Source organism: Hippichthys cyanospilos, chromosome 3 (assembly GCF_059441005.1).
Source record: "Hippichthys cyanospilos isolate Australia breed blue-spotted pipefish chromosome 3, RoL_Hcya_1.0, whole genome shotgun sequence".
Classification (NCBI taxonomy): domain Eukaryota; kingdom Metazoa; phylum Chordata; class Actinopteri; order Syngnathiformes; family Syngnathidae; genus Hippichthys; species Hippichthys cyanospilos.
In genome coordinates, this window is record NC_142371.1 from 25,586,950 (window position 1) to 25,602,660 (window position 15,711).

General features: G+C 36.9%; 2 protein-coding genes across 3 annotated transcripts in view; one reads left to right on the top strand and one right to left on the bottom strand.

Annotated features, from left to right (window-relative positions):
- Positions 1-10,763, top strand: part of LOC148426504 (tuftelin-like) — a 15,489-nt gene extending 4,726 nt beyond the window's left edge. The window contains exons 3-13 of the mRNA XM_088410396.1: positions 1,913-1,993; positions 3,483-3,584; positions 4,315-4,401; positions 4,553-4,603; positions 5,675-5,761; positions 6,227-6,337; positions 7,719-7,942; positions 8,079-8,184; positions 8,264-8,347; positions 8,569-8,663; positions 10,189-10,763. Of these exons, the coding sequence (XP_088266522.1) occupies positions 1,913-1,993; positions 3,483-3,584; positions 4,315-4,401; positions 4,553-4,603; positions 5,675-5,761; positions 6,227-6,337; positions 7,719-7,942; positions 8,079-8,184; positions 8,264-8,347; positions 8,569-8,663; positions 10,189-10,261 (1,101 nt within the window). The 3' untranslated portion in view covers positions 10,262-10,763. The remainder of the gene's footprint in view (positions 1-1,912; positions 1,994-3,482; positions 3,585-4,314; positions 4,402-4,552; positions 4,604-5,674; positions 5,762-6,226; positions 6,338-7,718; positions 7,943-8,078; positions 8,185-8,263; positions 8,348-8,568; positions 8,664-10,188) is intronic.
- A 77-nt stretch (positions 10,764-10,840) lies between these two features.
- LOC148426505 (lipid transport auxiliary protein 1-like) lies at positions 10,841-15,338 on the bottom strand. Of its 2 annotated transcripts, none has more exons than XM_088410397.1 (7): positions 15,079-15,338; positions 14,641-14,742; positions 14,463-14,559; positions 13,499-13,552; positions 12,955-13,121; positions 12,684-12,742; positions 10,841-12,609 (listed from the first exon to the last, which is right to left on the bottom strand). In XM_088410397.1, exons 1-7 carry the CDS (start codon positions 15,139-15,141, stop codon positions 12,387-12,389), a joined length of 765 nt encoding a protein of 254 aa, XP_088266523.1. In that variant the 5' UTR covers positions 15,142-15,338; the 3' UTR covers positions 10,841-12,386. The 2 variants fall into 2 exon arrangements, with proteins under 2 accessions (XP_088266523.1, XP_088266524.1); XM_088410398.1 differs by lacking the exon at positions 15,079-15,338 and adding an exon at positions 14,986-15,040.
- Between the last annotated feature and the right edge of the window lie 373 nt (positions 15,339-15,711).

Below are 15,711 nucleotides of genomic sequence, written 5' to 3' on the forward strand. Positions count from 1 at the left end.
GTGATTTTTTTTTTTTTTAAATTGTGTTGATCTAATGTTTAACCTAAAACTTTATCATTTCTGCATGCTTGTAATGCATCGGGCTTCTTATGCTTGAATTGTTGGCGGTTGGAAAACAAAGGTCAATCACACCCTGAAGTGGACATTGATTGGCTGTCATGTGTTTGGCATAGCGTGATAAGCAGAGGGCAAGTTGAGAGGCAGAAGGATTGATAAATTATAAATAGCACCAGATGTAGGGTTGTATGCATTCTTTTTGAGTTCAAGTTTAGCCTACCGCATAAATACAAAGCACCCAACTTCGATAGCTGACAACAGCAACAATGACAATAATGTAGCAAGGCATAGCAAAGCTGTTTTCCAAACATAATAATTCCTGATAATTCCTCTTATCATGAGCTGTTTGCTTTTTTGCTTATCATTATTAACAACCTTGTGAAAGAATATGAACACAAAGAAAGCACTTCATCAATGTTCAATAGCACACAGCATATACTGTAGAGTCAAACAAGTACACTCACATTTGTCATCCTATGAACAGTAAAGCGTCTAAAAACAAACTAGCATGCGTGTTTTTGGAATGTGGGAGGAAGTCATTGCAGTAGAGAAGTCGGTCTATTGTTTGGGGAATTTTTGTCCTTTGTCAGTAAACGTTTGCGAAACACTGCTAATCACCACAAAATTAGGTGAAGTAATGTTACCATGGTGGTAGAAGCTAAAGTATTTCCTGAAACCCAGTCTATTTATATGTGTCCACTGTAGTGGACATTTGTTTTTAGTCTATATCTTTTGACTCATTGACGCTACCCCATCAAGTCTTAGTGTGCTGAGGAGAGGACATCCTTGCCTGGAGACAAAAATGAATACAACAGTGGACATATGAATGAGCTTGGTCTCAGTAGGATATAGAGATTCATTTTGTGTACTTTTTTTTTTCATAGTCACGCATAGCTTGACTTGAGCTCCTCTAAGCTGGAACTGTAAAAACCCACAATTAAGAATATTCCATCAGCTGGTCTAACAATGGGTTTGACAGCACGTACGCTAACATACAATAGTTGGACGCACATCCAGACAAAGACGCCAAATAGCGAATGGTGGGAACCGCCAGACCAAGTCACACACACCTACATTCACGGCAATCATCACCTATAACACACATCCAATGCCGCACCCCCCAACCAAATCCCGTTTCATCACACATTAACTTCTTTTTTAATTCATCACTCGTTGATTTGATATAAATGTACTTATGCAACTGATATTGAGTATGTGTTTACAGGACTAACATTGCAGGCATTTTTTTTGTCCCTGCATGTTTTGTGTCTCCTATTTGGCTTGGAGTCAAGACACCAGAAGATTTGTTGTTTGGAATGTGTTATGTAATGTCGCTGACCTCCTCCCTCACATCCGCCACACACAATCACACACACATTCAAGTGGGGCAACAATTAGGGGGGGTTCCCTGCAATGGGACACACACACGCCCTGTCGCTTCCTGGCAGAGGCTTTTCCTGCTCATATGAGCGTCCTCCAGAGAAATGAAAGAAAAATGCATTATAGTGTAAACCCACTTTTATGGTTACTGTGAGGCTTGGTTGCCACGGAAACCATTCCCCGCATTTGACATGGAATCTTTCTGTCCACGTTCCCAGAACACCCGCCTTCACTCCTATGACGTCCATCGCGCTCAATTTAAAGCAAACAGTGTGTCTGTGTGCAGCCGTCGATACTTTTACTTCCCATTCTGACGTTTGTTCCCCCCCCCCGCCTCTTTTTCCTCACCAACCCCTCCTTCCCTCGAGTTGTACATTTAGTGACTCAGTTTCTCCTCTTCTTTTTGGAAATAGTGGCCAATAGGACTCTCCATCATATAACGGTTTCTTTGTGGGTTCTCCTGCTGTTTTTTCAGGAGGGGTGCAGGCGATTGAGACTGACGCTGCACGACCACAACCAAGCCACTCGCAGTCCAGGGCAGCAGCAAAGAGATAAGGTAAGATGTCTCCTCACGTCACTGAGGATGAAGGTTGGGTAGATGATATTGCAAAATGGATTTCTATACACGCTCTTACACCAGGCAGGAAACGGTGTGTTTTCATATGTATGTTTGGGAGTAGTTTTTCCATTTTTCTCAGGATGATCTCTTTAGATTGTGTTCAAATTCAACACACTGACAGCATGATAAATGTAAAATTTTGGTTTTTTCATGTTTAATTTTTCAGAAAACATGTATCCATTTTCATATTTCTGAACTTATTTTTCATTATTTGAATGATGTATATTTTGTACATTTTAAATGTTCACTTTTTAGCGTTTTAATACTTTCACTTTGTATTATCATCATGTTTTTTTGTTTGCATTTTTTGACATTTATTTATTTTTTGATTGATTTTAAATTAGATTTAATACTTTATCAAACCCGTTTTGCAAGTTTTTATTGTAATTTTTTATTGTATGTTTGAGAGTTTTTTTTTTTTACTAATTTAATTTCAATTTTTTTTTCCATTTATTTGAATTGTACTATATATTGTTTTTTTCTTCATCTTAATTTTTATTTTTTAATTCTTTCCTTAAATACGTTTTGTATTATTGTCATTTGTTGTAATATTTATGTAGTATCTTCTTTAAATATTTTTTTTAATTTGAGACTATTTTTTTTAGATTCCATGTTTTTACATTGACTGAATTTTTTTAAATTTTTGTATGTTTTGTGTTTTTTCTAATTAATTTTAATTTATTTTTTGTTTTAATTTTTTTTTTAGTCTTTTTTTGCATTTTTGCTTTTAATAATTATTTTGGGCATGCTTTATTCTATATCTACTAGTATATTATCCTCATTGTTCATTTTCCAAGTACAGCCTAAAACCTATAATATCCTAAAATTAAATTACATATTTAGATCAAATGCTATTCAGTTTAAATATAATGTTTAACGTCAAGATACTTGTCAAATTTGACCAGATCATGTGGGATTATATAACTTTTAAATTGTGGTTCAGTCAGTTCCTGCGTGGATGACAAATGTTTGGTTTCTGTATTGGAAATGAGGAAACTTGCACATTTTCAAGCTGGTCAGGTGTTTGCGTGCGTGAGTAAAAAGAGAAACATCTGCTTCTCATCAAGGGAGTTTCCCATATGTTTAGTCGTCAGTACTTCTTGAGAAAGTCGATGTTCGACCAAGACAAGTGCCAAAGTTGCACCAGATTGTTGCATAACCTCTTCCCACCTCTTCCAGTGTGCTTCTATCCCTCCCTACCTCGTGGTGTTTCCATTGGGAACATGAAAAAAAAAGTGCCTTGCTCATGACTCAACCCCATTTAATAATTTAGTGACGTTTGCTCCAAGTGTTGTTTTGCAATATCGATCCCAAACACGCTGCAACGTTTCCCGGGTGATCTCATCTGGGTTTAATTCATTCACATCTGCGAATATTTGCTATCACACCCATCCGTGTTCTTAATGCTCCCTTATCTTTGCTCCAGCCTGTCGGACGTGCGTTTGCATTGGTGCAACCCCCCAACGAGAGGACGCTTCTGCCGCCTGAGCCGGTCAAATCTACACAGGAGCAGGTGGAGGTAATAAAGGTGAGTGTGACATGAAGGAAGCACAATTTGCGGCCAAATTGAAGCAACCATTTACTGGAAGATGCTGTTGACATTGCGCCAAGGTACGCTGGCCCTGAAGTGCAAGTCACAAAAACAAATACCTAAGCAAGCAGAAAAACAAAGAGGCAAATCAAAAATAATAAACAAAAAAAACAAAAGAAAATCGCAAAGGGTTTTTACTTTTTGTTTGCGATTTTTAATTTGCGGCTGTTTTTCTTTTGTAATCGGCTTTTGCTTTTTTGTTTACATTTGGGTTTATTTATTAACACAAGTCTGTTTCCATGGAGGACAGAAAAGAGAATATTTACTAGCGTGAGGCAGAAATTCAAAGGATTTTAATGAATAATTACTATTGAGAAGCTAAAATACAAAGATTTTAGATTCAAATAGGCCTCAAAACGATTAATCAGTTTAAAACTGATTGTCGATTAAGAGTTATAGATCTGCATCAATGAAATATCAGCCCTTTGATAAACAGAGCACCTAAGAATTGAACCAATCAACCAACCATTTTAAGAACTACTAAATCAATATGAAAATGAACCCAGTGAAAAATAGACCACCTTAGAATTGAACCAATCTACCAGCTACTTTAAGAAATAATAAATCAATCAAGATCTGACTAACCAAGTTAGCAATGTGGCTGCTAGCTTAACAGCAGTAATAATTGATGATATTCTCAGAATGATGGAAGCTTTGTTTGTTGCAGGTATATCTGGAGGCCCGCAGAGAAGAAAATCATAAACAGAACCAAAGTCTGAAAATGCTGTCAGATGAAGTTTCCCAGATCCAAGAGGTTAGGCTCCTGATCGGTCGCTCATCAAGATTATCAGTCACAGGCCCGCTGGCATTTCCTATTTTGAATATTATGTCACGCCGCTTTCTTTGTTTACGCTCCAAAATAAATAGAAAGAAAGTTTCATGCAATGTGTTTGCATTTCTCACAGGTGCGATACTGCCTGAAGACACTGAGGGAGCAGATGGCGTCAAAAAATAAGGTAGGCAACACTAGCACAGCCAATGGTGCTACTTTGCTTACTGGTTAGTATTTTACATTTAATGTAATTCATATCGAGAAACTAGAGTAAAGAAAGTTCTACTTTATAAATGCACTGTTTTTTTGTCGGCTGCCAAAAATGTAAAAAAGAAATACATTTTTTTTAAATGTGGTTTTGGTTATCAAGCAAAACCGAAATAATACGTCTCAAAAAGGATGTTGTGATGACACAAAAAGCGGCTGCAAGCAGGCATCTGTCTGAATTAAACTGGGATTGGGACAAAAAAAAGTGTTGTGAAGGCAAACTTCAAAATAAACAAATCAAATAATACGTTGATGACAATGCAATAGCTCAGGCTATTTTGAAATTAGCATCATAGCTGTGGTAGCAAAGTGGCTAGCTTGAGTCCTTAGGATTCCCTTTTGATTCACCTCACATCACAGAGATACCAACATCAACACACCACTTTTAAAAAAACAAAAAACAAAAATACACGCAATCGCTGTATATGAAAGCTTAAAAAAGTCCATTGCAATTTCATTGTATGATATGACACAAATCTCTGGTGTTAGCGCCAACAGCATGGTGCTATTGGTGCATTCAAATGCCGTCAGACATTTTAAACTATCATGCATTAAACCGATGTTTCTAAAAATGTCTAAAAATGTGGGCTTTCTATCAAGAAGAATGACGGGAGTTGAAATTACTTTTTTATTTCACTAAATTATAATAATTACTACATCGGGTCACTTATATTTACAATGCCTTATCGAACCACTAGGTTACTCTCTTCCTTTCTAAGCCTTCTAAGCCTTGATCATATATAACTATTAGAACATTTACCAACAAACAAACTGGAATAAGTGTAGTGAGTCCCATTTAAACGGGTGTTAAAACAAGAGTAATTCTCAGAGCCATAAAATGCACTTTTATTTCATTTTCAGACTTCTGTCAGACATTTTAATTTTTTTTTAATTCTGCGTTTTGTGTTTGGCCAAACATAATCATTTCAGTGCATCCCTAGTCTATATTTGTTTCAGTTTGTCATTCGTATTTTGAATCCGTGTCCAGATTCACACCAACGGTTGGAAAGTCTCATCTCCATTCAAGAAAATGACCTCTTCGAGCCAGAAAGGCGAAACCAAAAGTGTTCAGCAGGTGAGTTTGTTTTGTTTTGTACTAGACAATGTTGGTAAAAGTATCTCCAAAAATGACACCTGGAGGCAGGGTGAGGTAATGAGGTGTGGCGTGTAATTAAATATGAGATAGGATTAAAATGGATTAAACTGAGAGCAAATAGACCCAGAGCACCTCAGCACACACGGTTCCTCCTTGAGTCAGTTTTGAGGCCCTCCCGGCATTCCACAAATGCTTTGTCCCATTCTAATGGTTTCTGTTTTCATCACTTAATCAGTCTCATTATTTTTGCATTCATTATCCAATTGGAGTGAGTCACAGCAAACGGTTGCAGAAATAGGAGCAAAACAGGTTGCGTTGTAATGACGCACAACAATAACAACACGCCCGGTTTCCCCAGAACCAAAGCCAGTGCGCTGGCTGCCTTGGACGGGATTTCACATGACATCATCGCTCGAGTATTCATCTTGTCTGTCTGTCTATCAGGAGGCGGATGATGAGGTGGACAGCGCCAAGCTGAGAGAAGTTAGCAAGCGTCTGTATGCTCAGCTGCAAGATGCTGAAAAAAAGCACCAGGAGGAGAAAGACAGACTGCAGGTGACTTCATACTTTCACATACTGTACCAACCATCTAGCGCACTGCTTGGCAAACCTTTTCTCAATCATATTGCAAAGTAGGCACAACCATCTCAAAGCATTTTTGTATTTAAAGAAAAAAAAAAGACTTAAAACAGAGCTGAAAATAGTTGTTAAAAACAAAGATGAAAAACAACTAAAAACATGAAAAATAAAATAGAGTAAATGTAAAAAAAACATACAAAAACCAAAAACGTTGATAAAAAAATTAATATATTGAATTACAAAAAACAAATGATAAAAATACAAAAATAATTTACTGACAGTATTAAACAGCAAATGATAAAATGTAGCAAACAATATAAAAAGCCAAGTACCCCCAATCATCTCAAAGCATTTTTGTATTAAAAAAAAACTTAAAACAGAGCTGAAAATAGTTGTTAAAAACAAAGATGAAAAAAAACTTAAAACATGAAAAATAAAATAGAGTAAATGTAAAAAAACATACAAAAACCAAAAACGTTGATTAAAAAAAATAATATATATTGAATTACAAAAAACATGATAAAAATACAAAAATAATTTACTGACACTTTTAAACAGCAAATGATAAAATGTAGCAAACAAAATAAATAGCCAAGTACCCCAACCATCTCAAAGCATTTTTGTATTTAAAAAAAAAACTTATAACAGAGCTGAAAATAGTTGTTGAAAACAAAGATGAAAAAAGACTTAAAACATGAAAAATAAAATAGAGTAAATGTAAAAAAAAAAAAAACATACAAAAACCAAAAACGTTGATAAAAAAATTTAATATATATTGAATTACAAAAAGCAAATGATAAAAATACAAAAATAATTTACTGACAGTATTAAACAGCAAATGATAAAATGTAGCAAACAATATAAATAATACCATTAAAATACATGCAAACAAAAGTGCACAAAAGAAAAATTACTTATTTAGTTGTAAAAAAACACGGTCAATGTAAAAACAATTGAAACTTGATATAAAATAATAAAAAAAACTTGATATCAAATATTATAAAGTAAAAGTCTAAATTTTACATAAAAAATCTACAAAATAAAATTACTAACACAAACAAATCTGAAAAAGCAGTATTATGCAAACCCAAAAAAAACCTCTAAAATTACAAAAATAATTTAGCGAAAGTATTAAAAAGCAAATGTCAAAATGAAGAAAACATAAAGAATACAAATTAAAGACTTTGAAAATACTTGTGTAGTGACGTATCGTATTCAGCAACTCCACAACACTAACAATGAATGTTCCAATTAATATGCTCTCAATTTGAAAAGAAAAACCCATTCATTGTTCCTGTCACAGCGATAAAAACGTCAAATTAGATTTGCTGCTAAAATCTCTGGCTACATGTTTCAGGCTGAAGGTAACATGCTGAGGGAGCGTCTGAGCGACCAGGACGACAAGCTGAAGAGCACAAAGGAAGACGTCGAGAAGAAGGACCAACGCATCGATGAGCTCCAGAGGTTACTGGGGGGCATGGAGAAGGAGAGCGCCACCTTGAGGGAGACCATACGTGAGCGGGAGGAGGAACTTCTCAAGCTACGACGCTTCAGAGAGGAGGGACCCAAGGGGGAGGAGAGGTTAGCACTTTGACCCCAGGGAAAAGGATTTGTTTTTGCCATGTGGGGTGTAATTGTGATCAAATACGGATTGGCATCTTTTTTTTCAGGATGCATTTGGGTATTTTTTTCTGAAGTTCTTCTCTGGGCTTTTCAGGGCAGAGCAGTTGGAGAAGGAGGTTGCGATTCTCAAGGAGAAGATCCACCACTTGGACGACATGCTAAAAAGCCAGCAGAGGAAAGTCAGGCACATGATCGAACAGGTGGGACCCAACGCAACGCTCGGGGAAGGCGTCTTCGTATTTGCGCCGGTGTTTGATCCGCTTGTTTGCTTGCTTTCAGCTTCAAAACTCTCGCATGGTGATCCAGGAGCGGGATCGCGTCATTAAAGAGCTGGAGGAGAAAGTGGCTTTCCTGGAAGCCGAGGTAAGAATGCCTTTCTTCTTCTGCCGAACAGACACACAATAAAAAAAAATAGCTTTAATGTTTATTCTGCTGGATTCAAAGCAGAGAGGTGATAAATGGGAAGAGATAAAACAAAGTCCAAGTTCTGCCAAGGGAGGCGTTATGAGAACAAAATGGAGTCATTGTCTGCTCTGAGGAAGCTCGCTTATCTTATCATGTGATCTGACCTGGTCTGCGTGCAGAACCGAGAGATGCGCGACCAGATGGACTACTACCTGGGAGGACAGAAGAGCAGTTCTTACCTATCGTCGGAGCAGAACCCGCAGATTGTATACAGGTAACTGTCGTTTTGTCAAACCAAGCTTATTTTAACTCATTCAAAGCCAGGGATGTATTTTCATGTTTTTTTTTTCAGGAGTCCGGACATTAAATAAATATTAAATGAATACTTGTGTACATTAAGGACATTTATTTTCAGATAGTTTTTAGTATTTAATTGATACTTAAGTATTTAGGATTGAATGTCCAGACTCTTAAAAAAAACGTGAAAAGACGTCACTGGCATTGAATGACTTAACTCAAATAAAGGCCGTTGACTCAAGTAACCCATGCCATCCCAAAAATGTATTTGAACATTTTTAAGTCCACACATTCACTACCAGGTACTTCAATCTTTTGTTCAAGTGTTTGGTGAAACAATGGCCCAAAAATAGCTAGTGAAATAAAACACTTCGGTAATGGAGTACTAAAGTAATGGATTACTTGATACATAAGTATAAAAGTAATTCCCTTAGGTACAAAATGTACCATAAATAGATTTTTTTTTCATAATCAAAAATGAAATTTACTTACTTATATTTACTTTTCCTAAAGAAAAGTAAATATAACCTAAAGTAAATATATTACCTAAAGTAATGAATTACTCAAGTAATTGATATTGATTGCTTTAATGAATGGTTAGCGATTACTTTTACTACCCATTTTTAGATCTTCCTTTAGCCAAACATGTGAAAAAGTACATGACTCTTTTCAGTGGCATGGATGAGAATTTTCTTCATGTAAAATAAAATAAAAAAATAGTTTTTTTTTTTTAAGTAACATACTACCACTACGCTATTTTTTTTAAATGAATGATTATGACACTCGTGGCCAGCGCTCCTCTTAATATTATGCCAATCAATGACTGTTGTAATGTAGGTATATACACACGCAAACCGTTTGTTTTGCTACCAAAAATACATTTTCACTGTTTTTGTTCATGTTTTATCGAAGAGGATTGTTGAGATGTTTCAGAATACATAAAAACGTCTCGTTTAAAAGTCACTGTTGTGCAGAAAACACAAAAAAGATCAAAATGGGTCTCAATTGACAGCTAGCACGGTACATATTACGAATCAGGTGATAAACTCAACGCCATTTCACACTAGTAAATAATGAATTGGGGTGAGAGAAGCAGACGCTTTTATCATGCAAACGTGTGGGAAACATTGCCCCCTGGTGGTAGGATGACAAAGTGCTTGATTTTACTTGCCATCAAAGCAACTGCTTGACTTTTTAAATGTTAATATTCCTGAGAATCAGCTTAAATTTGATTAATTGTGTCAAATCATCAAAATTTGTAACAAAATAATTGTATTACACCATGATTAATCATGATTAATCACATAGAGGGATTGGGGGTTATTTTTCTAATGAGCCATTGAGGTTTTTTTAAGTAAACTTGCTGGTGACTTTCCCCCCAAGTTTGGCTGTAAAAACATTCATTAGACAAGATGAGAGTGTTATCATTTTTTTAAAGGCGGAATTTTACATCCACTATTGCATTTTTAAAGATGTATTTTTGTCATGTTCTTCCTCGACAGCAAACCGATCAAGCTGTCCACCTCCTCTAACAAGCCGCTCCCGTTCATCAAGGTCATCGAGATTAAGTCTTAAAAGTCTCACAAGAAGCACCAAAGCGTTTTTTTTTTCCTTTTATTTGGACTGAAACCAAACAGCAGCTCAAATTGCCCACTTTGCGTTCCTGTGGAAATATCCGAGCTGAGCTTTCACTACCATTTGCCCTCTTGGAGGATGCATTGCACTCAGTGTCCTGTACAGTACTTTCAAACATTTAATATGTTCTGTAATATGTGTGTGCAAAGTTTCAAACGTTTAATATGTTCTGTAATATGTGTGTGCAAAGTGCAGCAGGCTTTTAAGTAGACAAGGCTGTTTTTAACAGTAATGTAATATTATTTGTATCATATGTGTCTACAATCACTAAAGTGTCTAGTTAGGATGAAGCTCGACTAGAAATGAATAACCATTTTGAAGGTAAGCACTTAAAAGCTAATAACAGCATCAAATAAGTGTCATTTTTTTCCACTTCAAAGCATTTCAGTGAACGTTTGTCTACTTTGTATTTATTTATAATATTAAACACTAATTAAAAACATTTTGTCAGTTTTTGGAAGAATATCTGCACACGAAGAGCAAGAACAGATGGTTTAAAAGAACAAAAATCAACAAAGGTCCACTAAAGTCACAATTTTATTCGACAAATTAAATCAAGATCGCATCATTCGTTCCATGAGCTTTCTGGGATCAAACCCGGTAACATATGCAAAATGGGTTACATTCAAAATTAATAATTGCACTGGAATCAAATATCATTCATTGCACCAAAATCATTAATAACAAAATCATAAGTATGGCTTCTGTAAATCATCGTTTTAAGGCTCCAAATGCAGAAATGCAAATAAGTGCACATGTCACAAAATATGAAGTAATACTAGTTTCAGCTTTCATGCTATCATTAATATGCTGTAGGCCTTTTTTTTTATTTGTGCAATAAATACTGATTGTCATCTTGGCTTCTATTTTGGTCAAGTCAACTCCATGAATACATAACAGACCTGATGCTTGCAGGAATATGCAAAGCTTTGAGTGAGAGGTATATGTCAATATATATATAAGGGCCACTCGATTTCTTTATTCCTCTATGAAAGCTGACTGATTAAAACGCATAAGAATTTCCAATAATCATTATTTTTGCCCGTTTTCGGACATGCGACAGACCAAACCAGTTCACTGAATCATATTCAGTCTAAGGTTGTCCATTCAGTAGTCAATTTAACATACCATTTTTAATTCTCACATTAATATGATTTTTTTTTACGATATTCTGAGAATTAGACCCAGGTTTATTGTTCCCAAAATTCTGACTTTCAAGTAAGAATTCTTTATTCTCAGAGTTCTGACTTCGTCAAAATTCGGACTATTCTCAGATTCTCACTTGAGAAGATAGTGACAGCTCTAAAGTGAGAATTTCAACAGATCTCATAATTTTAAATCAGAATTCTAAATCCAACATTAGAATTCTGACTCGGAATCCTGAGAAAGTTGAAATGATCACTTTAAAGTGAGAATAAATCTGAATTCCCTCTTGAAAGCGGGAAATCTGGCTGCATTATCGTAATTTGCACATGTAAGAATTCACTTTAAAATGAGAATTCTGTTGTTGTTTTCACTTGTGAGATTTTAGAATCTCACTTTAAAATCTGAATAACTTTTTAGTATATGAGGTGTGACTTTACGAAGTCTCACTTTAAGTCAGACAGTTTTAGTCAAAAGTGAGGATCCTGACTTTAAAGTTACTTTGAAGACAGAATAAAATCTGAATTCTCACTTTAAGGGGAGAATTCTGGCTTTATCTCTGAATTTTCACTTTAAAGAATACTGAATTACTTCTAAGATTCTCAATTTAAAGCCAGAATTCAGATTTTTTTTCCAGATTCCGACTTGAGCATACTGAAGTTGAAACTGTCACGTTCATTTAATGTGAGAAATCTTTCAACTTTAAAGTGAGATAAAGTCAAAATTCACTGAGAATTCTTCCTTCTCAGAATCCCCACTTTAAAGGGAGAGTTCTAATTCTCATTTGAGAATAAAGCCAACATTCTGAGAAAAGTGAGAATGCGGCCAAACTTCTTTCTTCTTCACTGCCTTATACGATGGACGGCGGATGCGAGCACACAATAAAGCCTCTGGGTGGCGCCACTTCCTTCCTCAATTTATCTCACAGTGTACTGTCGAGAGTGTTGTACTTGTCCTTAAAATTCTTGAGCTCCAGCAAATTTCTGGTCCTCTTGATGCGCTGCTGCGCCGCTGACGTGAGGTGGGCCCGCGATGATGGGGAGGAGCTGACGGGCTCGGCGGCGGCGGTCAAGTCTTTGGCGGCGAGCTGGTGGCGCTGGCTCGCCGTGCTGCTATTGCTACTGCTTCTGCTCTGGCTCTTGACACTGAAACCGCAAGAGGGAGAAAGCGGGCTCGTAATTAAAATTCCACGCCGGGATTAGCGTCGCCGTTTACTCACACGCAGGCCAGTTCAGTTAGAGCCTCCTGGTACTGACTGAGTTCCGTTTCACCAAAAGCCTGCACACATTTTTAATATGGAAGATTAAAAGTCATAATAAAATGAAGCGGCGTGCGTATGAAAATGTTGCGATTTAAAAATGTGCAGATGAAACTAAAAAGCATGAAAGGCACAAGCTGACTGTCAGTTCCGCCATCAAAGTTGGCTGGAATTTCAAACCAGTTCAATCATCGTGATGGCATTACATTAGGTGAGTAACAAAAAGGCTGACCTGATCCCCGTGGCGCGCTTTATTGTAGCCGTCCAGCACCGTGTCAATCAGACCCTTTTGATCGTCTCGGAAGAAGCAGTGGGAATTTTTTAGATGCAGAAGCCAAGTTCGGAATCGTTTTCCCGTTACGGCGCTGGAGGACCCGCCCAGCTCACAAAAAGGGAAATCTACACACAAAAAAAAATTTGGTCATCCTTCAAAAATAGAAATCTGCCAAGTTTTGTTTTTTTTTTTCCCCGAGACAGGGTTTATTCATCCCTTTTGAAATGCTCTATTCGATGCGGTTTTGCTGTCTAAAGAAATTAACCTAAATCCTGCTATTGAAAAGGTGAGCAAAATTCATGGTCAAACAAAGAATTTCAGAAAATTCAGTTATTCTCCCCCCAGATTAAAAATATTTAAAAATGTGACAACGGTCAATCAAGGAAATGTGAAAAACTGAATGCATTTGTTTAAAAAAAAAAAAAAAAAAAAAACTCCCTAATAGGAAAACAAACACCAGCCAAAAACTACAGTAGGATAAAGTGTAATTTATTTTTATTACCTGTGTCTCTTATGGCATCTAGTGCTCTCATCCTGTATTGATACTCACAGCCACCTGAAAACACGCAGGCGCTTTCGTAAGATTAGAACATCACAGGATTTCTTGTCCATGCACAGAAGAGGATCTATTCTCTTTTGGCTCTTGACTTTCCTGTTAATGTGCGCTGCATGAAAGTAAAATGTCAGCATACGAGGTGACAACTTCAAAATAAAGCATAAAACAAAAGCACCAGTTAGCCAATAGCTAGCAGTGCTTGAGTGCTCTGGCGAGAGCAGTCCGATTACCATTCAAAGGCATCTTAAATTATTAACTTTGACGCTGGCAGCCTGACAGTCGCTGTTCCTACTGATCACTTGTGAACAAATCAGGATGACTCAAATGTGTTCTGTGGTCGTCACTTGGTTTCAGTGACCAATATCTATGGTGAAACCGGCAGTTTATGTAAAAAAAAAGAAATTTATATTGTTGAAAAATATAAAAATCGGTCATTGATAATTAAGGGTGAATGTGTTTTAGTCTTCTGAATAATTCTTTCACTTTTATCTGAATACCAAAATAACAGCTGCAGCTCTAAAGGAGAAATACAGAATACGTATTCACATTACTTTGAAATCACATGTGTGGTGATAGTTTCACAGTTGAATGGGGAAATATTGGCAAAAGAGACCATTTGTCTATTATGTTTACGTGTGAATGCTAGACTAGGTTTACATTTGCACACTAGCTTGTTAATGTTCTTTTGTCTGATTATCAAAAAGACAAAAATGAAGACTGGAAAATGTATTTTAGACATTTTACAGTACATTACAAATGTTGCAAAAATCTTGCATGGTCCGGTCCTCGTGGACTCAATCTCGTGAGATATTTGTCTCATCCCATCCCTAATATTTAGGTCATAAATACTGTACTGTAATGATGGGGATGCAGTGCAAATCCAGCTTTAGCACGTGTGTGATGAACAAACCAGACTTTAGCCGCTCATCCTCTGGAGACAGCAAACGAGGCTCAAAGTGGATTTTCTGGACTAGGCACAGTTTGGCTTCGATTTCTTGCCTAAGCTCCTTCAATAGAAACACAATCAGCGATACAGCAGCAGTACCAAGATACCCTAATCCTAGTACTACCTCTAAACAGCTTGTTACCTTTGGAGCATTGTGACCAATGGGAACATGCGGTCCCCGTCGAGATTTCATGGCTAGTCGCATAATCTGCCTTTTCACAAAGATGAACAGCAAAACAAACACCTAAAAGAAAAGGAAACATGACTCATTTCCTATACCGCGTCCGTGGTAGGACACGCATTGAAATGTATTCTCAAAAATGGTACACATGGAGATCACTTGATTCTGTTTAAATATAAAAGTCATGCAAGCAAACTTATAAAACAACATACATATCGTTGCAATATCGTGTTTGAGTACACCATAGTTGCAATCATGATTGTTAGTCCTGGGAATGTAGAAAATAATATGTCTGGAGTATCATACCATCATTTGACATTAGCTGCCGCATAGACTAGAAAATGATGACTCCGTTGAAACGAAAGCTGGATAAGTGGCGTTTTAGTGATCCTGACTTACCAGACTACCAAAAGCCATGACGAGCACGACGTTGACGCTCGACAGAGGTGAATCGCTTCTCATTTTACACTTTCGCTTTCATACAAAACGACGAGAGAAAAAAAAAACATACGCGTCTGCTTATGTGTCGGCTTTCGAGGACGAAGCGCAAAGATACTACTTAAAGCGACACGTTGAAGCGCTTAAAAAAAGTTAAGGGTCCGCGGGATGTTAGTGTTTTGAAAAGTTACACACCGCAGATGTTTGTTTACTTCCGGTTTGGTCACGTGCCATCGGTGACGCCCAGTGACGCCTCCTTTCCTGAACGTTGGGAAAGTAACTTTTCCCCCTTCTTGGGATATTAACTTTACACACTAACAAAATATGATTTATCCGTCACAGACAGTCCAATTTAAATCAGCAAAGCGCAGTTATACACGCGTCTAGCTTTTGTCAATTTGTCAGCCCTGGTGTTACACCTGTCGGCCATTTTGCCCCCACGACAATGGTGCTTTTCTTCTATTGTGCGTTGGTCCATGGCAAGCCAAAGAATGTTTCTGAAGCTTCATTGAGTGGACAACATTTGCATCGTCCCACAGAGACACTGGGCCCCATTCTTGTGTCAGAAACAAGGGTGGGTGTCTGTGTTGGAGT